Source organism: Simochromis diagramma, unplaced genomic scaffold (assembly GCF_900408965.1).
Source record: "Simochromis diagramma unplaced genomic scaffold, fSimDia1.1 OVJJ01000571.1, whole genome shotgun sequence".
In the NCBI taxonomy this organism is placed as follows: Eukaryota; Metazoa; Chordata; class Actinopteri; order Cichliformes; family Cichlidae; genus Simochromis; species Simochromis diagramma.
In genome coordinates, this window is record NW_024386885.1 from 2,440,066 (window position 1) to 2,466,481 (window position 26,416).

Here is a 26,416-nt window from a genome sequence, read left to right on the forward strand (position 1 = left end):
AAATGTAAATAAGACCACAAGGTTAACGTTGACTCCACGGCTACAACTCCTGATACAAGAAGAAAATCAGGTCTATGATGTTAATGCACCAAGTTAGCTTGCTATAGTTGCTTAGGGTTAGCTTTGCAACTCACCATTGGTCAGCTGGTTGCTAGTAAGTGATGTCAGCAGTGATGTCAGCAGTGATGTTCGTCATCATCAAACAAGAACTTTGGCTGTCAGACACTGACACTTCTCACCATACTACACACAGCAGTGCTGCTTTGACTTCCTAACAGTTAGCCATTATTCAAAGGTTTTACATGTAAAAGGCTAAACAGCATCTCATGCTACCGCAACCACAAAGTGGACAAACACAGCAAAGCTCTTCAATAGATAAATAAAGTTGGTGTATCTGCTCAAAGGCTGCAGGTGATTCCTGGAGTCATTTTCCCCCACTGTGGTATGAAGATGAGATGCAATAGCACCCTAAACTTGAAAATCACCCTGAAAATTTAAAACTGGTGGTGGGAGGAAAAGTTTGCTTAAATAAAGCATGAATTTGTCAGAGAAATCAGTTTTAAATTTTCACTCCGTCTAAGAGATGTGCTCCTTGTGCTGTTGGAAAAGTAGCTGTTAGGATTCTATTAGAACTTCCTGAAAAAGTAGAGCGTTGTTCCTCCAAATATAGCAACTGTCAGAGTGCAAACACGCTGACCCCGGCTTTACTAGCATCAACAGGATTAGCAACTAATGTAATCAATACACTAGATGTTAGAGAACCGTAACATTTAACATGACACATCAAAAAATTTATATTACAAGAGAGTAAAAGAAACAATTCAAGCATTGCGGTCTGAGGATGCACTGCTATAGCTGTAGAAATGCTCCACTCCTCTCTGTCTGTGTAATTGTAGCTGGGTAAATGTGTTTGCTCAGCACTAACAGGGGCCTTTCCACGAGGACAAGCAGTTCTGTCACTTGGTAATAAACAGTGGCAGCATTAGCATCTTAAAGCTATCTGAAGAACAAATGGAGACTTGAGTAATGACAGTAAGGAGCTGCTGGTGTCACACAGGAAGCTCCCTGTAGGCCTCTGTGCTGCATGCAGCACAGCACAGACTTTAGCAAAGCTGTGTGTCATCGTGCGTGTGTGTCTGTGTGTGTTTTTGTCAGTCGGCCAACAGCCTGACACCTCTGTAGTGTAAATAACAGCAGTGTGAGATGTTAACCAGCCGTTGATAAGGGTCTCTCACGGGAGCACGTACAATCTGACTCCCCATCTCCCTCTCCCCTTCTTCCTTCTCCCTCTCTCTCTCGCTCCCCCAGCAGCCAGTAATCACCCTAGAGGGAAGTGTGGCGTACACATTCTCCCGGGAAGGCATCAATACAGTCACTGTGCAGGTGTCTGCAGGGAATACTATTCTGCAGGACAGAAAAACCATCGCTGTACACGGTGAGCCGAATTTCTCCCTCAGTGTCCACTGGGAATCTGTTGCTCTGCAAACAGGCTGATAAGTTTGGTCTCCACAGTAGAATAATAATGCTGCTTCCCTTTGATGTTATACTTCTTAGATGTCATTCTTCTACTTAATGTTTTAAAAAATAATCTGCCATTCTCCAGACTTAGAGGTCATTTTTAACCATATGCTAAAACTTTTCCTTTGCTAAGCTATAACAGAAATTGTATATAAATGACAGCTGTAGCATTCCTTTTGTTCAAATATGGCCGTCTGTGGCTCCAAAACGCAATAATGATGTCGTCCAAAATGTTAACATTAAAGCTTTAAAATCTCGAGTCCAAACATGAACGTCCACATGTTCATATTCGCCTTTAAATTTCTCTTTTGTTTCCTCTAACTCAACATGATGCATAACTGATGATGAATGTCTCTGAGACAACTTCCCGTTCTTTTTCCCAGTTATTCACCATTTAAGCTTTAATTGAAAAGATGCTTTTATTGGCTCAGTAAACACTGCAAATCATTACGAACTGTGTTACAAAATAAGTGATACGAGCTTGGAGGAGTTTAGAGCAGAGCTGCTGCTCCTTCACACTGAAGCTACCTGAGGTTTCTAATCAGGATGCCTTCTGGCTACATCCTCTTGGAGGTTTTCACCCAGTTTGGAGGAGAGGCCCAGGAGTGTCTTAGGAGAGATTGCATGGCTCATCTTACACTGGAGTGCCTCAGGACCTGCTAGGAGGAACCTGAAAATGTGGCTTAGAAACTGATGTCTAGAATAACCTTCTGAGCTGCTGCCACTGATACTGGACTTTGATTGATTGGCAGAAAATTGATGCATACATTACCTTTGAACTCCCAAGATTTATTTTTCAAAGTTACTACACGTGATCCATTAACATCCAGTGCATGCTAACTGTATTTATCAATCCTTTTTCTTAACAACTACAACACAAAGCATGATGAATAGTTTATTAAGAACATCAGCAGCTAAAAAAATGACTAAGCTGGTACAGAAGGACAGCGCTCTATCATCTATGTTCTCATACTGCAGCTTTTTCTCCCCTTGTAAGATCTGAATGGAGGCCGAACCTGAAAATAAACCCAGAATTTAGCAAAAAGAAAAAAAAGCACACGTACATGATCTGAATCTTAAAACCGAACTTTGCATTTAATGACAGATGAAAGGCATAAGCTCCCCTCACACATTTACTTTTCTTCCTGCAGAATATTTCCGATCTCATCTGCTCGCCTTTTCATCAAACCTGGATGAGCACAACCCCGATATTGCAGAATGGAGACTGGATGTGAGCCGAGTCATTAAGAACTCTCTGATCCAGGTAAAGTTCTCTCTGGCTCTTTTGTGGCAACCGTCGCCTTCCTTTGGTAAATACTGTCAGCGCTCAGCTGGACCTCTGAGTGCTGCGTGACCTCCCCGAGGCTCGGAGACATGAATCTGACTTTTATGATGATAAATGACAAGGCAAGAGGGAGAAGAGGGGAAAAAGATAGTTCAAGAGCTGGCTGATTGCTGCTGCTCGCGGACCCTCAGAGTTCAGGGCCGTACAGTAACGAGGTTGTGTACAGAAGAATAAACGTCAGTGCGGGTCTAATGCGTGTTCTGCGCTGACCTGAAGGAGCGCTCGGAGACGAGTGCTTTGCAATCCGTCAAATGGACGACATGATTCAAACCCACACATGACATGTTAGGTACAGAGTTTGCCTCATTAACTTGCCGTTATTTCTTCCAGCATCCTCAGAGTGTCAATACGTTTTCTGAAGCAGAGGAGGAAGCAATCTGAGCTTTCCATCATATTTTCACACTTTTTGATCTTGCAAATCAAAACGGATGCTAAAAATATACAGCCTGTCTTCAGTCTTCACTGAACACGTCAGTTCGCTATTGACATCTTTTTTTTCCATGACATCCACAGCCCGGAGGCCAGAATGCGTGCCGAAAAAACAACAACAACTTTCAGACAAAAACACGACACACTGGTTAAAACCCAGCGCGTCGGGAGGAAAACCCAACAAGGGAAAGCTGGCAGCCTCAACTGGAATCAATAAGGCATCCAGAAATTCATGTTTTTTTTATTGCACCAGTCCTCCCAACCCAGCTCATCAGTTTGATTTTCTTTAAGCGGCGATCTGAAAGTGAGCACCAAGTGAAGGGCTGCCATTGGTTGAAAACCACACCTGACCTTTAAGATTTCATTCATGCTCGAGATGAAAAACTTATCTCAAAGGTGAACCCTGACGTCCCTCTTTCCAAATTACATACGAGATTCTGTACGAACCAGCCGAAAAATAAAGCATCAGTGTAAGAAAAGCCTAAAATGTAAAATCTGCGGCGGGGTTATATTTTCTTAACGCCGGGCCACGCTGTCTGCATCTTTCAAGACTGTCACATGAAAAAAACTGATATTTTGACAAAAAAATACTATCTATTTAGAAAAAATAATATTTTTGCTCTATCGTATTATAATTCAATTAAATCTTATTTATACAGCGCCAAATCACAACAACAGCCGCCTCAAGGTGCTTTATATTGTAAGGTAGCCCCTACAATAATACATGCAGAGAAAAACCCAACAATCATATGACCCCCTATCAGCAAGCACTTTGGCGACAGTGGGAAGGAAGAACTCCCTTTGAACAGGAAGAAACCTCCGACAGAAGCAGGCTCAGGGAGGGGCGGGGCCATCTGCTGTGATTGGTTGGGGTGAGAGAAGGAAGACAGGATAAAGACATGCTGTGGAAGAGAGACAGAGGTTAATAACAAGTATGCTTAATATGTGCTTTTCAATAAAAATAAAGTTCACTAGAACACGTCAATAACAATATCCTTTACTCTTGCCTTGCAATCCAGCCATCATCATGACAGCACAAAAACACAAACTGCTTAATTTTTCAAGTATTTTCAAATATGGCATCAAAACTGTCTGTTTCCCACTGCGGTGAGTTTACTGCAGGATGGAATACAATCACGGACACGCGTCCAGCACCTTTGAATGAACACAGTAACAGTAAGGACATTTAAAGGAGACCTTATTAAATCATCTGTGATTCATTTATTTTAACCCTGTTTTTATTTAAAAAACTAATAAAGCAAGTTTCTATAATTAATCAATTGTAATTACTTTGATACAGGAAATGATAATTTCTCCATGTAATCGTGGAATTGTAATTTTATGCTTTAATTTTTTGCAAACTTTCTTCTGCAAAGCTGCTCATCACTCAGAAACAGCACTTTGAAAATGATGTTCAAAGCCAAGTTTTGGACTGCAATGCACATTTAATCCAGCAGATGGCGGCTGACGCAGCACTGTTCAAAGCAGGACTGAAGTTAAATGCAGCTTGGACTCCAGTCGGGTTCAGGAGTAGCAGACATCCTCTAATCAAATGTACTGTGTGACACATTTAAAATTATGATTAAAAATGGCATAATCACTTTTTTTAATCAGTTTGTTTCCTCCTGTGACCCTGAATTTGATAAGTGGAAGAACATGGATGGATGGATGGAATTTGTTACCTTGAGGGATATTTGTGTTCATGTTTTGCAATAGTTTGATGTTTTGGAAACTTAGTTTCCTTTAGTCTTCCTTCCTTTGTTGTTTTCCTATTCTGTTCTTGCTGGAGATGTAACACTGATCTTACTGATCTTCTCATGTGAGTACGTGAGAACATTTCTAAAACCTCAGACTGCAGTAAATGTTTAAGCTCGAATGATAAATGGTTGCAGCCTGAATCCAGCTAAATTCTGGTCGACGAAGGACCAAAAATATGTGAGCGAACGTTGACTGTCAGAGCTTTTTTGTACTTATTGTTAAGGTTTCATCTCTGTGAGCTGACTGCTGCAGTTCAGTCTGACCCTGTCCACTCTACTGTCCTCCTCTAGGCTACAGGCGTGAGAGAGGATCAGCTCCTGGTCACTGTCCTCCCAGGTTTACCCACAGCAGCAGAGTTTTTCCTCCTGCCTGACAAACAGATAACTGAGGGGAAACCAGAGAAGAGCTCAGCTCATTTAGATCAGGTGAGGCAACAACACCTGCTTTCTGACCTGATGCATGTCCTCCAGACTCGCTGCTTTTCCCCATCTCCACAGTGTAGGTGGATGGATTTCACCTTGTTATCCTCACTCGAACTATACCAAGTTTGAAGCATTGTTCCCCGTTTCTGCTTTATGACTCATAGAGGAATTTTTCTTCTCCTAGCAGCAGCAGCTTCTCCTGTAATTGCTCTTTCCTCCAGCAGATGTCAGTATTAACCTACTCAAGCATGTCCAGTTTTTTCTTCTCCAAAAGTCTAATTTTGGAATACGCCCGAGGAATATCTTTGCAATAGATTCATCAAAAAGTCTGACAAGTATTAACAAGTTATCGGGGGGAATGACTTTTAGACTTACTTAAGTCACATCCTGTGGGGTGCAGGGGGGAGCACTAGAGGGTGGCAGCATCTCGTAAGAGCCTAAAAGGTCACACAAGGAAAATTTTTGTGGTCCATCAGTCACTAAATCACCAGCATATCAACATGAGCTCAAATAGCCCTCAGCTTCACGTATTAGATAATGACTGATAATGTTGGCCGTGCTCTCTGTGGGAAGCACTCAACGGGCATGTGCAGAGAAGGAAGCTGGGAAGAGAATCAATTTGATTTTCCTCTTCCTTCCCCGCTCACACCTGGTTGATTGCCTGGAAAGTTCCTCTGCCCTACCAGCCGGTGATAAATCTTCATTCAAGGTTGGCATCTTTAAAGTGTAGCGCAAGCTCCACTTATTAGAATGTATAATAGATTTACTGACCCTGGTATACAGTGGGAAAAAGTAATTAGTCAAAGCATAGTCTAAATTTAAACAGCTAAGAAGTATAAAGGCGAGGATGAAGGACTACAGAAATTACTCATATCACAATTAATTTGGCAAATGAGGCAGATAAGATAGATGAAGCCTCTACAGAGGGAAAAGGCTGCTGCAGGGAGAAAATGGAGAATTTTGTTTAGTTTTGCTCTGCAGAGTAATGCAGCAGTATATATGCTGATTCCATAAATGAGGAAAAACAGATTAATGATAGTGAAATGTCATTTATAAAGAGGCTCATTTGACTGAGAATTGGAGCCCTGAGACAGAGATTCATGGAAATGAAAAGATCTGTGTGAGGAAAGTAAGGTTTCCTCCTGCTCGCTATAGTTTACCTTTGGGTCATGATAATCTGCTCAATTTGTATCAGAGTCAGATGTTCTCAATGCAGAAGGTTACTCGCCTGTCTGGAAAGCAGAGATCAAGTGAGACTGCTTGGTATGCATTATGCATTACACTGGAAAGGTCCCACAGACAAAGGCTCTTACATAAACAGAAGAAAGCTCGGATGGGGTTGTCGGTGGAGGTAGCGAGGTTTCTTCGGGTCATGGGTGCTTACAAATAATGCAGCAGCCTTGCAAAAAGCATTACATTTAGAAAGTTTGGTATTTAAAGTATATTCAGTTTGGTGGTAATTTGCATGCAGTGATAGCCTACTTCAGGTCAGGTGCGCATGTAACCGCTTCCATTTGTCTTTCACAGGCAACCTAAAGTTGCATTAGTCAATATTTTTATGGCTGAAATAAATCAAACATTGATCACAAAGTGTCTCTCAAATGGACAAAACCACAGATAATTATCACCCAGCTGCTGAACTACACCACCTTGTTATTTCTGCCCCATAAATTTCACTCCATAGCACTTTTCTAGATACATCATGTGGCAAAAATCTCCCAAAATTAGCTCAGATAAACTCAGCGCAACACCTGCCCAGTATGCAACTGTTCTCATACCAGTGTATTAAACTGATAATAACTGTGTGTCACTGCTGTGTTTTTGCTAGTTTAGTCTAGTTTTGTTTTTGCAGTTTTAGTCCTGCAAATGTCAATTCAATTTTATTTACACAGTGCCAAATCACAACAATAGTCACCTCAAGGCGCTTTATATTGTAAGGTAGACCCTACAATAATACATACACAGAGGAAAAAAAACCCCCACTGGCGACAGTGGGAAGGAAAAACTCCCTTTTAACAGGAAGAAACCTTTGGCAGAACCAGGCTCAGGGAGGGGCGGGGCCATCTGCTGCAACCGGTTGGGCGGAGAGAAGGAAGACAAGATATTTCTGCTTTTGAGTCGGGTATTTTGACATCAGAGTCTAGGGGACTGATTCGATTTCAGCGCCAGTCAGGGGCTCTTCACTTTGGCTTCCTTTTTCAGCTGCGGAGGTTGCTGCTCGTGACAAATCATTTTAGGCTTTTAAGTAAAACAAATATATATATATATATATATATATATATATATATATATATATATATATATATAGGTGTACTCTCAGTGGCAAGGGAACAATAATAAGAGAACAGCACCACCAAGGCTGGAGACGGAGCAATACTGGAAGAGCATATGGGAGAAGGACGCAACCCATAACGGCAATGCTCAGTGGCTAGTGGATCTGAGGGCAGACCACAGCGACCTCCCTGAACAGGGTCCAGTAACCATCACAGTGGCAGATATCCAAGAAAGGGTCTCCAGTATGAAGAGTTGGACAGCACCAGGGCCCGACATGGTTCACGCCTACTGGCTAAAGAAGCTGACTGCACTCCACGAGCGTCTGGCAGCACAAATGAACCAGCTGCTAGTTAACGAGAGACACCCGGAATGGCTAACCGAAGGTCGGACGGTCCTGATCCCCAAGGACCCCAAGAAGGGACCGGTCCCCTCCAACTACCGACCAATAACCTGCCTCAGTACTACATGGAAGCTCCTGTCAGGCATCATATCGGCTAAGATGAACAGGCACATGGGTCAATACATGAGCGGGACACAGAAAGGGATTGGCAAGAATACCAGAGGCGCAAAACACCAGCTACTGGTAGACAGAACAGTCAGCCGAGACTGCAAGACCAGACTGACCAACCTGTGCATTGCCTGGATTGATTACAAGAAGGCCTATGACTCAATGCCCCACAGCTGGATACTGGAATGCCTAGAATTGTACAAGATCAATGGGACCCTAAGAGCCTTCATCAGGAAATCAATGGGGATGTGGCGTACAACACTAGAGGCCAACTCCAAGCCCATAGCACAAGTCACCATCAAGTGCGGGATCTACCAAGGAGATGCTCTGTCCCCACTGCTGTTCTGCATAGGCCTGAACCCCCTCAGTGAGATCATTAACAAGACTGGCTACGGATACCGACTACGGAACAGAGCAGTTGTCAGCCACCTCCTGTACATGGATGACATCAAGCTGTATGCCAAGAGTGAACGAGATTCACTGATCCACACTACCAGGCTATACAGCAATGACATTGGAATGTCGTTCGGACTGGAGAAGTGTAGTCGGATGGTAACAAAGAGAGGGAAGGTAGTCAGAACTGAGGGGATTGAACTACCAGAAGGCAACATTGCAGACATAGAGGACAGTTACAAGTACCTGGGGATCCCGCAGGCAAATGGGAACCATGAAGAGGCCGCTAGAAAGGCTGCAACCACCAAGTACCTGCAGAGGGTCAGGCAAGTCCTGAGGAGTCAGCTGAATGGTAAGAACAAGATCCGGGCCATCAACATGTACGCCCTGCCCGTGATCAGGTACCCTGCTGGGGTAATAGGCTGGCCAAAGGAGGAGATAGAAGCCACTGACATAAAGACAAGAAAGCTCCTTACCATGCATGGAGGGTTTCACCCCAAGTCCAGCACCCTGAGGCTGTACGCTAAGCGGAAGGAAGGGGGCCGGGGACTGGTGAGTGTCAGCACCACAGTCCAGGATGAGACAACGAACATCCAAGAATACATTGGGAAGATGGCCCCAACTGACCGAGTGCTCAGTGAATACCTCAGGCAGCAGAAACCCAATAAAGAGGAGGGAGACGAGGAACCATCATGGAAGGACAGGCCCCTGCACGGTATGTACCACCGGCAGATAGAGGAGGTGGCTGATATCCAGAAATCCTACCAGTGGCTGGACAAAGCTGGACTGAAAGACAGCACAGAGGCACTAATCATGGCAGCACAAGAACAAGCTCTGAGTACAAGATCCATAGAGGCTGGGGTCTATCACACCAGGCAGGACCCCAGGTGCAGGCTGTGTAAAGATGCCCCAGAGACAATCCAGCACATAACAGCAGGGTGCAAGATGCTAGCAGGCAAGGCATACATGGAACGCCATAACCAAGTGGCCGGCATAGTGTACAGGAACATCTGTGCCGAGTATAACCTGGAAGTCCCGAGGTCAAAATGGGAGACGCCCCCAAGGGTGGTGGAGAATGACCAAGCTAAGATCCTGTGGGACTTCCAGATACAGACGGACAAAATGGTGGTGGCTAACCAACCGGACATAGTGGTGGTAGACAAACAGAAGAAGACGGCCGTAGTGATCGATGTAGCGGTTCCGAATGACAGCAATATCAGGAAGAAGGAACACAAGAAGCTGGAGAAATACCAAGGGATCAGAGAAGAGCTCGAGAGGATGTGGAGGGTGAAGGTAACGGTGGTCCCCGTGGTAATTGGAGCACTAGGTGCGGTGACTCCCAAACTAGGCGAGTGGCTCCAGCAGATCCCGGGAATAACATCGGAGATCTCTGTCCAGAAGAGCGCAGTCCTGGGAACAGCTGAGATACTGCGCAGGACCCTCAAGCTCCCAGGCCTCTGCTAGAGGACCCGAGCTTGACGGATAAACCGCCCGCAGGGGCGTGCTGGGTGTTGTTTGTTATATATATCTCTTGTCCTGACCCCCGTCAGTATATTAAGATAACTCGTCTTTCATAATTCACTTTGGCTGCTTTTTCCTATCATTTACAAACTCACTGAGCAGACTCTGAAACTTTTAGAAATGCTGTCAAAGGCAAGCGAGTTTTGGACTCAATTATTCAACCTGGCATCAAAGGACTGATCGTGACTTTGACCACATTTGCTCTTAAATGTCAAAACACAGATAATAAATGACGAGTCAATAGCAAAGACGGATGAGACTGTAGTGTGATAAGCTTGACTTTACCTTTTTTTTGACCTGTAACATTTTCCTTTTTTATTTATTAAAATTGCAACAAAGCGATCTGAAGCTCCCCTCTCTCCATCTTTGTCTCAACAGCTTTCCGAGCTTTTGCTCAGCGCGCTGAATCAAAATCTCGTCCAGTTCACGTTGCGGCCCGGGGTCCAAGTCACCGTGTATGCAGCGCACTTATCAGCAGGTAACAATCCCCCCTGCATGTGTGTGCATTCACAGCTGCCCAGAACGGCCTTTGTACCTTGTGTAGCAAGCGGGACAAAACATAGAAACAGCAGTCAGTCAGGTGTATTTTATTACTTAACTAACAACCCCAACTCTGTGTCTGATTGGCTCCCACCATGTAGCTACACAGAGACATTCAGAGAGTGAACATCGTTACAAGTATGTGTGCCTCTTCCTATTGGGGATGCTGCTACTGTCCTAAAGGGGCTAATAAGATAAAGAGTAAGAGAAGTCCATACTACTGTATATTAAAATGATTCATCTTTGATTCACATAGGCTTCATGTGTGTAGACTGCTCATTGCATGATTCAGCTGGGTGGAAATACGGGTGGTGTCGTTGATGTGATATTTACGCTCTGGGGTTCCTGTCTCCCCTTTCTCTGCAGCGCCCCTAGTGGACACCAGCGAGAACCACAGTGGCTCTGCCATGCTAATGCTGCTATCAGTAGTGGTTGTGGGTTTAGCTGTATTTGTCATCTACAAATTCAAGAGGTAAAGTGTTCACGTCTATATAGTTGTCACATTGTGCGCGATAGGGAGTTGTCGAGCCATCCTGACAGCTCGGTAAACAAAAGCTGTCGGCGGGGCTAAGAGAAGGTTGATAGGTGCCTGTCAAATGTCTATCCCGCTGTACCCAGTGCTCCTGGGTGGAGAATTGGCTTTTCCCCTCACACACACACACACACACACACCTGCAGAAATTCTTTTATCAGGTCAGTCTTTACAAAAGAAATGTCAGTTAGTCTTCAGCTGCTATCAATATTAAGCCCTTTGAACACTGGCAGTTGACCTTTCTCAAATGTTAAATTATGTCTCCGCGCCAAGAAGCAGTTCCAAGGGAAAATGATATAAAGAGTCATGGTGAGGCAAGCAGAGACAGAATCAAACTTCACATTTACAGACCATATCATTTCTAATGTTCCTGCCGATTCGCACGCAAACATCGCCAGATGGCTCAAAATAAATAGAACTGCAGATGCGAATGATCAAAACAGCACTGCTGCAAACTGCTGCCACTGTTTTAGTTTAGGCCGTGCTCTTTATTCCTCTGCCTCACTGTAAATCTTTCCTCAAGGAAGATCCCAGGCCTCAACGTCTATGCGCAGATGCAGAACGAAAAAGAACAAGAAATGAGTCCAGCGAATCCAACGGTGGCCACGCCCAGCTCTCAGCGGGACTTGGTGCATTCTTTGGAGATTCTGGACACAGAGTTTAACTCGCGGCCCATCGGTAAACATCAGTTTCAGTATTTTTTTTCTTTTATGCCGTTGTTTATTTCACACCATCGTGTTCACGTGTTGTTTCATGACACTGTACTGTGCGTTTTGTTATGTGTTTCTCAGTGAAATGGTCCAGTCAGCAGGACAACTAAATGAAAATGAGTATGACAAACAGTGGAATTGCCCTCTCAGTGGTACAATTAACACATTTTTCTCTCTTTTCATGTCCCTCTTTAATCACCTCAGAATATTGATGGGTGGCAAATGAAAGAAAAAAAACAAGTGGCTCGGGAACATCTATAACTGTTCCGCTCTACTTTACTTAAATAGCACCTTTAATTTTAAGATGCAGCTTGAAATTTATTACACTTGTCAAGAAAATGCGTCGGCCCGGCCGAGTTTGGTGATATGGAGACTATAAGATGATTCATACCAATTTTTTAATTCATTATTCATTTCATGTCTCATTCATTCAGCTTTTCTTCCAGTTTGTCACCCATATGTACATCCTGAGTCAACATTTGCTTGTCTAACATGCTAACACATAACAAGCCTTTCTTTGGGGTGGGAGATGTAGTTTTTCGTTTTTGTGGATCCCTCTGAATGTTGGTGGTATATTTGAAGTTTAAAGTGTCCACATTTGACAAAATTAATAGCGAAATAGATCTGAATAAATTCATTGTTCGCATAATGGTGTGATGAGTTGTGTATGTCAGTTAGTGTTAGCGAGCTTCTGCTCTGTTGTTGTGTAGCTGCACGTCATCTCACTCACGCATTTGAAGCGCTTCTTGTCATTAATCATTATGTTGTAATTGTCACTTGTAGGCTCATTCATTGCTGTTTAAAAATCATATATTGTCTGACCTCGTGATGTCTAACCGACACCTGGGCAGGTGAGATTGTCACGTAAAACGACTATAACGTGAAAGGCTTTGATTCCCCACCTAAGGTCAATTAAACTTTGCATTTAAATGCATCTTTTGTCCTGTTTCCTTCCCCAACCGGTCGCAACAGATGACTGGTTCTGCCAGAGCTTACTTCCTGTTAAAAGGGAGTTTTTCTTCCCCACTGATGCCAAGTGCCTGCTAAAACGGGGTCATCTAAACATTGGGGTTTTCTCTGTATTTTTAGGCTGTATTTTTTCCATCCATATCTGAAGTACCAGCACTGCTTTGGTAAAGGAGGCCTCAGGTGTTTGGTGGGGACCAATAAACAAGGGAAAGGAGCTCAAATGCAGGACTTTAATTCATGAAGTTTTCAAAATAAAACTTCAAATGAAGGCATGAGTCTCCTAGATGTCCAGACTGTTCCTAACACATATTTACAGCATTTAATGATCGATACTGTTGTTCGTATAATCAGCTAGCACTGAATAAGCACTGACACGTTTCTTTCTTTTCTCCACCAGGATGTATGAAACCTCATGTACATGTGAAATTTTCCACAGAACTCCCCACGTACATCGTCTAAACTCTGGACTGGATCACTGTTCCAGCTCTGTCATGGATATTTTTTACCATTTGGGACACAATGGTTTTGAGCTTTATACCTGTGCATGTTGGACCCCGCTGACACATACTGTGCTCTGTTCAAACCAGAAGAAACTGTGTACAGGTTTTCAATTTATTTTAACACATGTCTCCGATAAATTAAATATTTAGAAAAAAGTCCCGTTTATTTATACGAGTCGCATCCATAATGGAAGAAGGATCGGCGGCGTGAACCGAAGAGGAGAAAATGTGTAACGAGCAGCAGTGTTTTGGTTACATGTCTGAGATTGGTTTGCTGTTCTATGAAGTAACAGCAGTAGTGTATTATTTATTCATGAATATACATGAAGTATGTTATTGAAGTGAATTACACATTTATTTTGTAAATCATGAATGTCTATGTTAGAAATAATTTGTGTATTTTAATAACAAATGTCATACTAAAAAGAGATACTGTTATAAAATATGAATAGGGCACCTCAAAGCTTTTGGTCCATTGTCTCTCAGAAAGCTGATTTATGGCACAATACACATTTTCTACAAAAGTGTTAATTTTTTTTCCCAATTTTAATTTATTAACAACCGAACAACAACAGGGTGTGGATCTCTGGATTAATTTAAACCTTGCTGTTAATCTAATGCTTCTGGTACTATTTATGATACACGCCAGTTTGTAAAATGTTTTGTGCTTCAGAATATCACTTGATGGCTGAGGCGCCATCAATTTGCGGGTGACCTCCAAATATCACCGGACCTTTTAGACCTTTACAAGATACAACGGATGACGACCTGGCAACAATCCCACAAAGAAAGATCATTCCTGGCCACAGTCTGGGAGGTACTACAAGATGCAGAGAACAACTTATCGCGGCTCAGATTTAAGGTGGCACTTAGGGATGCAGCTGCTTTGTGGGAGAATCCGAAGAGCATGGCAGTGAGAAAGAGAGAGACAGACAGAGACAGGTTGAGAGAGATTGAAGACGGCTTTTAGCGGACATGACGCATTAAGAGCGTTCTATTGGACAGAATAAGAAGAGGTTGGCTTCTTGAATACTTAATGTGGCCTGTCAAGCTCAAGGCTAGCTAAGGTTGGTTACACATTTAGGGTAATATCCCAACCTGCTCTCAAGTAGCACCCATCTTCATCCCAGCTCATTATTTCATGCTGTAGGATCAGGAGAAGTAGAGCGCAGATGCTACCAGGCTACATGGATGGTTAGCCTCAGAGGACTGTCAAGCCCTCTGGTGCTCTGTGTGTGTGAAATCTGACAGATGTAAATGCCTGATTGATGCCTTTCATATCTTCTGAGGCAACTTTTTAAGATGTTCTTTTCTCTTTTTTATTTCGGCGGGATGGAGAAATACAGAACAGAGGAAGTTGCTTCTGTTCTGTTGCATCATCTTTCCTGCAAATGTGCCAAAATTCACCGAGTCATGAGATGTAAACTGTGCAGCATCATTTCATTTGACTGTAAATTGAGCGACTGGAGAAACTGATGAACAGCTAACGATTGGACGATCCCAATTTTGGTCCAAATCTCCACGCTGTTGACTGAGGCACTAATATTTTCCAAAAACAATTATATGCAGGTCGCCAATGGCTCCCCAGAGGTTGTGAGTGTTTCTTGTTCGGCCTCTGGGCAAAGATGGTCATCGCAGCGACTTTCCAAAAGTGGAATCAGCAGGAAAGCACTGATTTTTCTTAGTCACAGGGAGGGTGCCATCCTATTTTTACTCGAGTGTAAGTGAACCATTATCTAGTCGGGATAATTTGCCCTCGTTGTAATGAAAAGGTCTGACTGTTCAATACTCTGGGGTTCTTTGTGTAATGAGATGTTAAGGTTACACGTGCAAACAGATATAAATCAAGGGTTTTGTCACCAACTTGTGCAAATTGTAAAAGCAGCAGGTAGTTTTGCAGCACAGCTTGTTGATGTGCTCCGATACTGGAGCAAAATTGGTTAGTGGTGTTCAAGTGCTGATAGTTTTTTTAGCAGAGAAAACTTGAAAGTAATTGGCTGTAATCATCAGCTTTCTCTATACCTGTTGAATGGAAGAGTTACAGACAGTGCTGTAATTCAAGCACACGGGGTTATGGCCAGGTTGTTGCTATCACATGTCTGAAGATCTGAATATTCCTCCCTTCTTTGCATTGCTGGGTGCCTCAGGATTTCCACATCACACTTATTGGCACCATATCGCACTTGAAGTGCTTGAGTCCATATACTTAACAGGGAAATGATGCATGCAGACATCGGGCCATGAGTGTGTTGGTATGCAGCCAGTGTGTCCTGCCCTTAAAACTGAAAAGTGCACAGACAAACACCAGTGATATTTTCAGTTGTCATAGGTCTGTTCAAGAGGAAGTGTTCATATTTCAGAGCTGCATGCAAACATGATTTGGGAAACAAATCAGCTTACATCTTCATCTGTCTTGTGGCTCGGTGTGTTCTGTCTGCTGGTGCAGGACAAAATTTGTACTCAGCCATGAGCTCGGTTTATGGAGTTGTGCACAGTGTACGTGGGTAATTTTACAAACTGGTGATTGGGGTTTTGTTGCAATATATTAAGACATTTTAAGGGGCCTTCTTTTTTGGTTTTTGCTTATTTCAGACATGGCCAAGATTTCAAAGAACGAGGTCAGGGCATGTATAAGTAATCTTTGTTAGCTAAAAGCTCAGACTGCTCAGTTTCATACGATTTCTAATCTTTGCTCAGTGAGTGCAGATATCCCCATTATGGTCATTTCAGGTGCAAATCTATGGTTGTAAGTGCAGAAGACCCATCTCCCTGCCATTCAACTCTTTAGAATCAGAAGTTGTCTTAAAGACATGGTGCCAAATCAGCTTGTTTCAGATGGAAGGTAAACCCAGAGTCCAGTACAAACGTGTTATTTAACACCAACTCATGCAAAGCTACTCTAGTAGAGTCCAAGATTAAAGCTATGGAGCTGAAAATGAGCATCATCGCCCCCCTGTAAGAGTATCTTACTAGTGTTTCAATGTAAAGAATGTAATGTAGGTGTGCTGGGATTACTTATGAATTACTTAGCTCGTATTTGAGAGCATTCATATCCATCTCTCTGTCTGTCTCTGGTTTTGCATAGCTTGAGGGAGATACTGTACAGCAGCCTGGAACCACAGGCCTGTGATCAGAAACAGCAGGGCTCTAATATGAACCTTAACTCCAGGGAACAGGAAATGATTCTGACCAGACAAGATCAGCAAGGCCATCATAATAACAGCACCTCCTGCCTGTGAGTTTCACAGGGAGAAAGACAGGTCGAACAGCCTGGAAGCCATGTTAACAAGGTGGCTCTCTGGCCTCCTGGTTAGGGTGAGCTGTGATGTGACAGGACCCAAGGGTGCGGAAAATCAAGTTGTAGCCTAACTCCGAGCTACTCTCTCTCCTTCTCCCCATCTCCTCCGCCCTGCAGAATTAGCAAGATTATTATTTTTGTAGAGAAATAATAATAACAATTTAAAAAAAAAGAGTTTTACTACTGTACAGCTTTTGTATAAGAACAGACGGTAAGGTGTTCCAGTGTTTTTGTTCGACCTCAACTGTGCCGTGTGTAATTGTTTTATGCATTTACAATCATATTTATTAAATGGAAAGAAGTCTGTTAACTGTGTTCTCATTTTCTTACAATATTTGTAAAGAAATACTATGTATTTGCAAAAGTAATAATCAACCTATAAAGAAAACAAGACAAGCACGTGTTGGTTCTTTCTTCTGCACACATACCGTATACTCACCGGGTCCACGAGTCGCAGACATTTTGAATTTAATGGGTTTAAATCATTTATTCTAAATGAAATTATCAGCATGTGTGGATGCCACAAGCTTTTTCATAATTGATTGCCCAAGTTATCCCTGCATGGGATGATAGGACAATGTTCCAAAAAGTGTTGAGCTCATTACCCGACTCCAGTACGAAGCCTCCTCCATGAAGATAAAGAAGTGCTGCTTCTACTTAGTTAGGCTGGATTTGATCCAAGTGAGATTTCCAACTCCAGTGCAGCACACTTTAATATTTCCGATGTGTCTCACTGTCTCCTTACATTCAGGTTCATATTCATAACATATTCCATCCACTTTGAAGTGTTTATATAGTTCAGTCCATATGTATGTGGACAGTGAATTCTTTCTCTGCACCACTGCGCTGGATTTTGAATCCAATCTGCAGACTTTCAGCTTTAATTAAAGAGGTTTAACAAAAACATTGCATTCAACATTCCCCATATTCAGAGGCTCAAAAGTAATTGGAAAATTGACTGGAAAGTAGTTTCATGGCCAGGTGTGGCCTGTTGCTTCCTGTTCCTTATTCCATGACCAACTAAGAGGATAAAGACCTGGGCACTGTTTCAGAAAGCCGGTTTAGTGCAAACTCTGAGTAAGTATACCCTGAGTTAACGAAAACTCTGGGTTTTCGGTTTCACAAAGCGAGTTTAGATTAATTCTGAGTGAGTCACTATGACGACACACTCCGTGAAGCTAACCTGCCCCCTAGCAGGTTTACTTCAACTAACCCTGACCTTCTCCGCCTCTTTGTCGGAAACCTGACTGTAGGAAGTGTCAGACATGGCCGTGCCCCTTCCTTGAAGAGCCAGTAGATGTTGAAGCCCAAATTCTCTGCAGAGCTCTCCGCCGGGAGAGAGTGATTAGAGCGCGTTTTATCATTTCCTGATGATTTCCTGTGTGAACGTTACCGTTTCTCAGCACAATCTATAAGTTATTTGAATAACATCCTCAGGCCATATATTACGCATGTGACACATCGCGGACATGCTCTCAGTTCTGTACATATTATTTGTATTGCACTTCGGTTTTTTGCAAACGGGAGCTTTCTGTATAATATTGGTGACGCTGAGCACGTTTCCAAGGCTACCGTCTGTCGGGCAGTCAGGAATGTTACAGTTGCACTGAAACGTCTCCTGTACTCGTTTGTGGTGTTCCCCGGTCACAGACCCACAAGATTTATCAAAGAGGGATTCCACAAAATTGCAGGTATCAGGATGAACAAAACTTAATTCATGATGTGGTGATATTTGAACTACTACTTAAATGTTACATTTATTTTCACGGTTCCCAAGCGTGATTGGCTGTATAGATGGCACTCACATTCCAATCATTGCTCCTTCAGTAAATGAAGGAGACTATGTGAACAGGAAGTCTTTCCACAGCATTAATGTACAGGTACATAGTTCCCTGTAGCATTTCAAACTAACAAATTATTTCATTATAGTAATGGATGCTAATTTGTGTTCTCTGCACTGTGAAGATCATATGTGATGCTGCCAACATTATCACAAATGTGGAAGCCAAGTGGCCAGGCTCTGTTCATGACTCACGAATTTTTCATGAATGTACACTGAGCACAAAATTTGGACATGGTGAGTTGAAAATACTTTAAAATATATAAAGACCAATTGCTTCAGGGACATTTGAACTGAAGTGTATCCTTCTGTCTTAGGAGAGTTCACTGGCTACTTGCTTGGTGATAGGGGGTATCCATGTTTACCCTATTTGCTTACCCCTTACCCTGACCCTGAACCGGGCCCACAGCAGCGATATAATCTGGCTCATTGCAGGACAAGAGCCAGAGTTGAAATGACTATCGGAATGCTTAAGGACCAGTTCCAGTGCCTTCAAAGACTCAGGGTCACCCCAGAAAGGGCATGTGACATTATTGTGTGATTCTTCACAACATTGCCACAATTAGAGGAGAACACTGTCCTTCTGAACCAAACATCAGCAGTGATCCAAACCATGAACATCCTGACCCTCCCACGGACATACAAGATGGAAGAGCAGTCAGAGACACCATATGTCACAATCATTTCCTTTGACCCATCACCTCAACATGTTGGAAGAAGAATAAACAGATTTTTTGTTCAGCTGGCTTTATTGGTCGCCTGTGTTTCCTGTACACAAAGTATTAATAAGTATATTATTATGTTGTTCAAACACTGAAATAATTCGTCCATCTCTGACCACTTCACCCACCCTTAACTGATGTTCCAGCAGTAAAATCTCAATCTTGGTCTTTTGGATCTGCTGCTTGAAGTGTTCCATTTCCAAGTCACATTTTTTTTATTTTCTTGATCAAACAGGTCTTGTACAGCTGCTTTACAGGGAGCTATTGAAACACAGAAAATAGCATTGGCATTCATAGTACATGCCTACTTAGGTTGGTTGTAAATCAGTGCTGAACATCTTACTGAGGAAAGGTTTGTTGGAGAAGTGGCTGGACCCTCTTCCTCTTCATTTCCATCATCACTCTGTTAGAGACATAGTCCATGGTTTTATTATAGTACCACATTTTATTCAATTGTTATATTTTCCATTGTAAGATGTAAACCTCATAAAGTGTCTCTGTTGCTTCCTCCTCTGTAACAGCTGTCAATGTTTCTTCATTATTTTCCTGTAGTAAAGAAATGAACAACATTGCTGTTCTACTGTAAACTCATATAATCTGTGGAGTATTAAGAGTACTCACAGCTGCATGTTGGTCTGGCTCAACAGGAGGCTGCACCAGATGCAGTACACCATCACCATCAACTGATAGAATATGAGGTTCATACAGGTCACTTATAACTTACAAGGGACCAAATGGCAATTAACAAACATACCAATCACCTTACACTTCATTGTCATTATGCTCTCAAAGACAACCAAGACTGAGGGAAGGCAAAATCAGTAGGAAAATAACTTCACTACAAAATAATCCATTATGGTAAAGAGTTTATCAAATGAATGAGTAGCACTGCAAAGGTGACTGTGAAGACAGGATGCATGCACATCATGTATTATTTTGAATTTACCTCTTATGTAGGCACTTGTGTCTTGCGGGGTTATTGCCTCAGAGGATGTCCCCGCAGAGATGCCTTCAGCCACAGGGCGCCCACTGTTTTGGCTGAGGGCAACTGCTCAGCCTCTGTGAGTGGTGGTGGTGGAGGACCCCCACCTGTTTTTTGGGCCTCCGCTTTTTTTCTGTTGGCTATAACGGGTCACATTTGAGCATACAGAGTAAGCAAATATGTACTTGTAATGTGCTCAGATAATTTCAATAAGTGCTTACAGAAAGAAAATTAATGTCGCCTCTAACTGCAATTGATTTACATCGGACAAACAGACCAAGCACTATGGCTCATAATACAATTACACCTCACCTGTTTGGACTATATTTTTATATTTCATTTTTACTTGCTGCCAGGAACGTTTGGGGCCTGTTGGGTTGCACCTGCGCTCACATCACATCACAAAATAAAATGTATAAAATATAAAATAAAATAAAATATAATAAAATAACATGTTAAATGGGTGGAAATCCCTAGATCAATGTTTAAATTAACACTCACGCATTGACTCTGTCGGCTATGTTTTGCAGCTGAGGCTGTGTTACTTTTTTTCCGCAAAATTTGCATGTTATCGGCCTATGCTGCCATCAGAATTTCGGCCTCAAGCGCTGTAAGATACATTGACCGCGCCTTCTTTCCCTCCGTCTCCATGGTGACTCGCTTAATCTGTGCTCCACTAATCAGGGCTTTATGTATCCTCGTGCGCGCGCTTAACTTGGGGTTAAAGCAACTCCGCGTTGACTGAACTAATTGTTATCAGCCTTTCTGAAACCGAATATTCCGAGTTGGACAGTTCGGGGTTACTCAACCCTGTGTATCGTTTTTCACTCTGAGTTTTCTAAACCCGCTTTCTGAAACAGACCCCAGGAGTTGATTCTGAGTAATGATCTTTAATTACTCATCTGCTTGCTTTTCTTCTTTACACCACTTTCAACACTGACATCATTATGATAGTCCAATAATTTTCTTCCCCGCCTTCGGTGAGCCAGTCAGCCTACATCCTGTGAGCTTTACATCTCACTGTACCTCTGTCATTCTGACTGTCAGTCTGTCTCTGCCTCACCCTGGTTACTCAGAACATATCTGAGCCTCCAACTTCACCACCATCAAAGTCTAGTCTCTGAGGGGTCCTGTCGTGAATTGACTACAGGGGTCTTGTTCTCCCATGATGACTTATTGGAGTCTAGTCATGACATAGATCCCTCTGCATGTGGGCCAGGGTTTTAATAGTTTTGCAATTTTCATTAGTTTTTATTTTTATTTAGTTTTGACTTCAGATTTTCAATTTTATATCAGTTTTAATTCGTTTTTACCAATTGTTTGCTAGTTTAGTTTTTATTTTTTTGAAAATCCTTAGTTTCAGTTTAGTTTTGATTAGTTTCAGTTATAGTTTTAGTTTTGTTTGCAAAAATTAAGTGTAACAAAATCCCAGTTTCATCATATCAGTCATGCTCTTCTGCTTATCCTTGGGTATGTTGCTGTTCCAGCTACCATACCCTGCACCCTGGACAGGTCGCCTGTCTGTCGCAGGGCTAACACGCAGAGACAGACAACTCACATTCCCACCTATGGGTTCTTTAAATAAATAAATGAATAAAGGCAGGTGAACAACCATTGATACCAGGCAACTATAAAATGTATATCTTGGCCCCAATGAGACTATTAACTCTTGCAGCACCGGGTGTTCGTAATTTTGGTTCAAGTGAATTGATAAACTTTCTGAAGGCAATTGACTCACACAGTTATGTAGATGTCCCCGTCCTGTTGTCTCGGGATGCATCACGCTGCCTTGCCTGGGGTTAGCTTCTGTTTCTGGGGATGAGGGTTGAATGTGCTCCCTTACCTTCTCAAGGTAAGCTAGGTTAGCCTTCTTGTGTGAGCTTTGCAAGTGCACTTTAAGGTTTGTGGGATTTTTTTCCCTTTAGAAATGTCCCGCATAATTTGTCTCTTTCCACTACAAGACACTTGCTTTATCTAAAACACAGTCATATTCAAAGTAATCCCAAATTGGACTCTGGCGCTTTTCCCCGACCTTTCCTGACATGATTCTGCGCGTGGGCGGAGCAGCAACACAGACGACTCGACTAACGTACTGCCACCTGCTGGCATAATGAGACACAGCAAGAAAAAATCTGGAAACTAAACTTCATTTTCACTCTTGACTATTGTATGACACGCACACATCAGTGAAAACTAAACACATTTTTGCTATAAATTCAGTTAATTTTAGTTAGTTTTGTGAACACTCATTACAGTTTTAGTTAGTTTTCCTTTTTTGTTTTTATTTTTATTTCCGTTAACGAAAATGTTTTTTCACTTCTAGTTTTCGTTATTTCGTTAGTTTTCGTTAACGATAATAACCTTGATGTGGGCATTGTTAAAGAGAAGGATGCACTGACCAGATCAGCAACATCAAAAGGCCTGAAAGGTCACAGAAGACGACTCAAGTGGATGATTGCTGCATTGTTTCCGTGCTTAAGAAAAACAACTTCACAACATCTAAATGACTGAAGAATACACTTGACTTGGAGGTAGGTGTATCAATGTATGTCAAAGTCTACAATAAAGAGACGCCTTCATGAAAGGAAGCGTGATTAAATAAAAGTTTAGAACAAGGTGCAAACCACTGATTACATTCAAGAACAAGGGCAGATTAGCCTTCGTCAGAAAACCTTTAAAAGAGCTCCACACTTCTGGTTGATATTTATTTATATAGTTTTTGTCAGATGAATTCAAGAACTCAACATTAATGTGTACAAGAATGATGGCAAGAAAAAAGCATTGGGAAGGAGATAAAGAGGTCATGATCCAAAGCATGTCGCATCCGTTCATGAGTGTTTTTTACTTTTGGTAAATTCTGCAAAACTGAGAATGGATAAAGACCCAAAGCAAACTGCAAAAGCAACCCAACAGTTTCTCAACGCAAAGAAGTGGGATGTTGCACTAGGCAAGGCAAGTTTATTTATGTAGCACAATTCAACTGCAAGGTGATTCAAAGTGCTGCAGAGACATTAAAACTACTCAGCTTCTTTATGGGCTTTTGAAATACTTTGTAATTATTTCCAATGTAACACGACAGCAATGGTGACATATTAGAAAAAAAGGCTTTAAGATGTAAAAAAATGCAACATGATGATATAATGAATTTTTAAAAATGACAGTAGGATTATTTTACCCTGTGGTAGGCTGGCGACCTGTTCAGGGCGTACCCCACCCGTCAGCTGCTAGGATGAGCTCCAGCACCTACAGCCCTGAACTGAAATAGTTAAAAATCCATAACTGTCAGTAATAACATTCAGAAAACATAAAAATGTGAAAAAAGTAAAATGATAATTATGTTCTTATTAGCAACAAAACCCAGCGTAAGAAAATCTAAATAAGTTTAAATGTTCACTTTAAAGTCTCAGCCATCTTTAATAAGACGATTAGTATTTTCCATATTTATATACACAACTTACTTGAGAGAAACTTGACAGTAATTTGACTCTAAAAAAAGTCGGGTGCTCCTCCTTCACTCCTCTGCTGAGGGTAATTTAGACCAGTTTGTCAAGCACAGGATACTCTCATAAATGAGGAAGAGAGTCATTAAAGATGAGGATGTTAATTTCAGCATGGATGTAACCTTAATGTTCCAGAGCAGAATATAATGATGCTGAAGTGAGCGATTGTGCATAAAGGATGGGAGTAATTATTACTGGCTCTCTTACGCTTATGTATGCCCTTCCCAAAATAGCTGTGGTTGGAGTGGTGCTGGCGATAATGATGGTGCAACAGCAAAAAGCAAAACTTACAAAGAATGATTGTTTGACTGTACCACAGCATTGCTGCCAGTACACAGTACTTATCAGGGCTGCAGGAGTCGAGAGGCATCTATCATCTGAATAACAACGATGATGAGTGCGTTACTCATAGTTCACATGATGCACATATCCAAAGGCTTTTGTCATCCTTAACAAAAGAGAGACAGGCCACAGGAAAGTGTCATCACGCACGAGTCGAGGGGGGGAGGTCCGGACAAAGTGGCTGGGAACGGAGGAGGAGGGAAGATGGTCGAGGCACTCTTTAATCGTTCTTTGCCAGAAGAGGCTGGGGTGCCCAGGGGAGAGAGAAGATTACCAAGAGATCAATTCCAGCACATTGCTGGCTCTGCTGACATCTCAAGGTAGTGCGCTGCAGTGCCCCCCTGGGACACAGCTGCCAATACAGGCTGGCATTACTGCAGATTTACTGTGAAGGGGACTTCGAGAAAGGCCAGGGGAGGCTTTTGGTGAGAGTTAATAGCTAGAGGATTACATAAAATGTTAAAGTGTAACGAGGGTGGAACTGCCTGACTACGCTAATTTAAAGCTGCAAAGAGGAAAAAAAAAGTTTTCAAACCAAAATAATTTTCAAGTCCACTTTAACAGCATTTCCTGGGTTTTTATCCTCATGTCTCACCGTTCTTCAGTGAAGAAACACGTTGGTTCAGGTATGGCAGAGCCTTTGGCTTTTGTAAACACATGAAGTATGGAAAGAGAAGTCAACAACTCTGTGTGAGCCAGGACTACAAATTATTAATTGTTGCTATTCTCACCTGCAGTAATATACTGCAAAATTGGCTCCATGTTCTTTGTGCATACAGGGGAAGCAGGAAGGCCATGACATCAGGACATAACAGCAGGTATCAATGAAAACAGATGAGAGTGATTACGTCAGGCACAGCCTCATATCACAGTAAAATCAACAATTAATGTAAGAATATAATCTTTATGATGTTGCATAAATACGTCTTTACTATAAAGTGGGATTATAAGTTAAAAAAAGTCACAGCCACTGTTGAAGAAGCCAATTTTCATGTAATAACATCACATGAAAGCACAGGGTTGCTTAGCCAGCGTGTCCCATACTTAGTTTCTACACATTCTTCAGCTCTGATCAAATGTTCTGATTTTATGTGGATCAGCTGCTTTGTTCTTAGTCCCCCTTTGAACCGTCCTTATTTAAAAGAATCCAGGAAATGCCTCTGATGTGTTGTTGTAAATGTGACAACCTACTCTCAGCGTGTGTGCAGTCTGCTTATGCTCCAAACCTATAATAAAGAGTGAACAGCCTCTGTTTAAGCAATGGAGCGTGCGCTGTGCATGGTCACATGACTCTCCAGAGGTAGGCGTCTTTCCTTGTAAAGCCATCAGCAGATTGCATCTAGACCAGCAGTCTCCCAGTTATTATTGTACACCGAAACATTTTAGTGGATCAGCGTTTAGTTCTAAATCCAGATTTATGATCATCACAAGAAGTAAATCTTGTAACATATGAGCCAAAACTAGTTGTTTAAAATAAATCCATAAACACTTTGATATCTTCTGCTCATATTCTCATATGTAAATCATCATTTCAAAACTGTTAGTAATATTGCACAAAGAGTTATCACTGCTAAATAAACAGACTCAGTTTGATAGAGTTTGATTTAATTTTTCATTTATGTAGCACCAGTCCCAACAACAGACCTCTTAAAGCTGTTTGCAATATGTTACAACATTAGAGGCAAAACTCCAACAATCAGATGACGACCAGGGTCATCTAATAAGGCCTGCATCGATTGGGTAGAGTTGGTGTTTCCTGATGAAATCCTCGCTGAATGCTGAGTGGTGCGTTTCTATGTTCTCTACATTTAAACTCAAATGTCTGAATAGATCAGAATGTTTTAGCACTGATATTCAACTCAACAGTGTGAACAGCTGTAACCAGGATGTTTCGCGGATCGACTGGTAGATCCCTTCTGCTTACAATGAACACAGAGTCAGTTTAATGTCCTGAAATATTTCTCTGGACACACCTCATAGTGTCAGATTCAAAGGCCCGTGACGTCATACTCAATTAAAGACTGAACTTAATGACGAGGACCCGAGCACCGCAGCAAACGGACATAATGCTCCAAGAGGGAGAGTCTGAGAGGGAAGGGCAGGCAGAGGACAGCCTGTTACTTTAGCTCAGGGTTACATGAGCGCATGCATTGTGTGTGTGTGTGTGTGTGTGTGTGTGTGTGTGTGTGTGTGTGTGTGTGTGTATCCAAGAGTACACTTTGCTTTGCTGAAACAAACTGACAGCCTGTTACTGCAGCTTAGGAAAACATTTGTCTGTTCTTCTGTATCACCGACAAACTTTACTTTTCAAAA

General features: G+C 42.2%; 1 protein-coding gene and 1 long non-coding RNA gene across 7 annotated transcripts in view; one reads left to right on the forward strand and one right to left on the reverse strand.

Annotated features, from left to right (window-relative positions):
- The window catches only part of LOC120734616 (VPS10 domain-containing receptor SorCS1), a 182,636-nt gene extending 165,523 nt beyond the window's left edge, over positions 1-17,113 (forward strand). Inside the window, exons 21-28 of one of the 6 annotated variants that reach the window (XM_040033517.1) lie at positions 1,309-1,435; positions 2,670-2,782; positions 5,341-5,475; positions 10,547-10,646; positions 11,075-11,180; positions 11,764-11,918; positions 12,032-12,102; positions 13,317-17,113. In XM_040033517.1, the coding sequence (XP_039889451.1) occupies positions 1,309-1,435; positions 2,670-2,782; positions 5,341-5,475; positions 10,547-10,646; positions 11,075-11,180; positions 11,764-11,918; positions 12,032-12,060 (765 nt within the window). In that variant the 3' untranslated portion in view covers positions 12,061-12,102; positions 13,317-17,113. Of the gene's footprint in view, positions 1-1,308; positions 1,436-2,669; positions 2,783-5,340; positions 5,476-10,546; positions 10,647-10,809; positions 10,910-11,074; positions 11,182-11,763; positions 11,919-12,031; positions 12,103-13,316 lie in introns of those variants that run through there. The other 5 variants (XR_005696049.1, XR_005696050.1, XM_040033515.1 and 2 more) reach the window with 5 other exon arrangements.
- Positions 17,114-19,283: 2,170 nt separating this feature from the next.
- On the reverse strand, positions 19,284-20,082 carry LOC120734516. Its single transcript, XR_005696023.1, has 3 exons — positions 19,763-20,082; positions 19,623-19,682; positions 19,284-19,540 (listed from the first exon to the last, which is right to left on the reverse strand). It is a non-coding gene; the product is annotated as an uncharacterized LOC120734516 (long non-coding RNA).
- Positions 20,083-26,416: the final 6,334 nt, after the last annotated feature.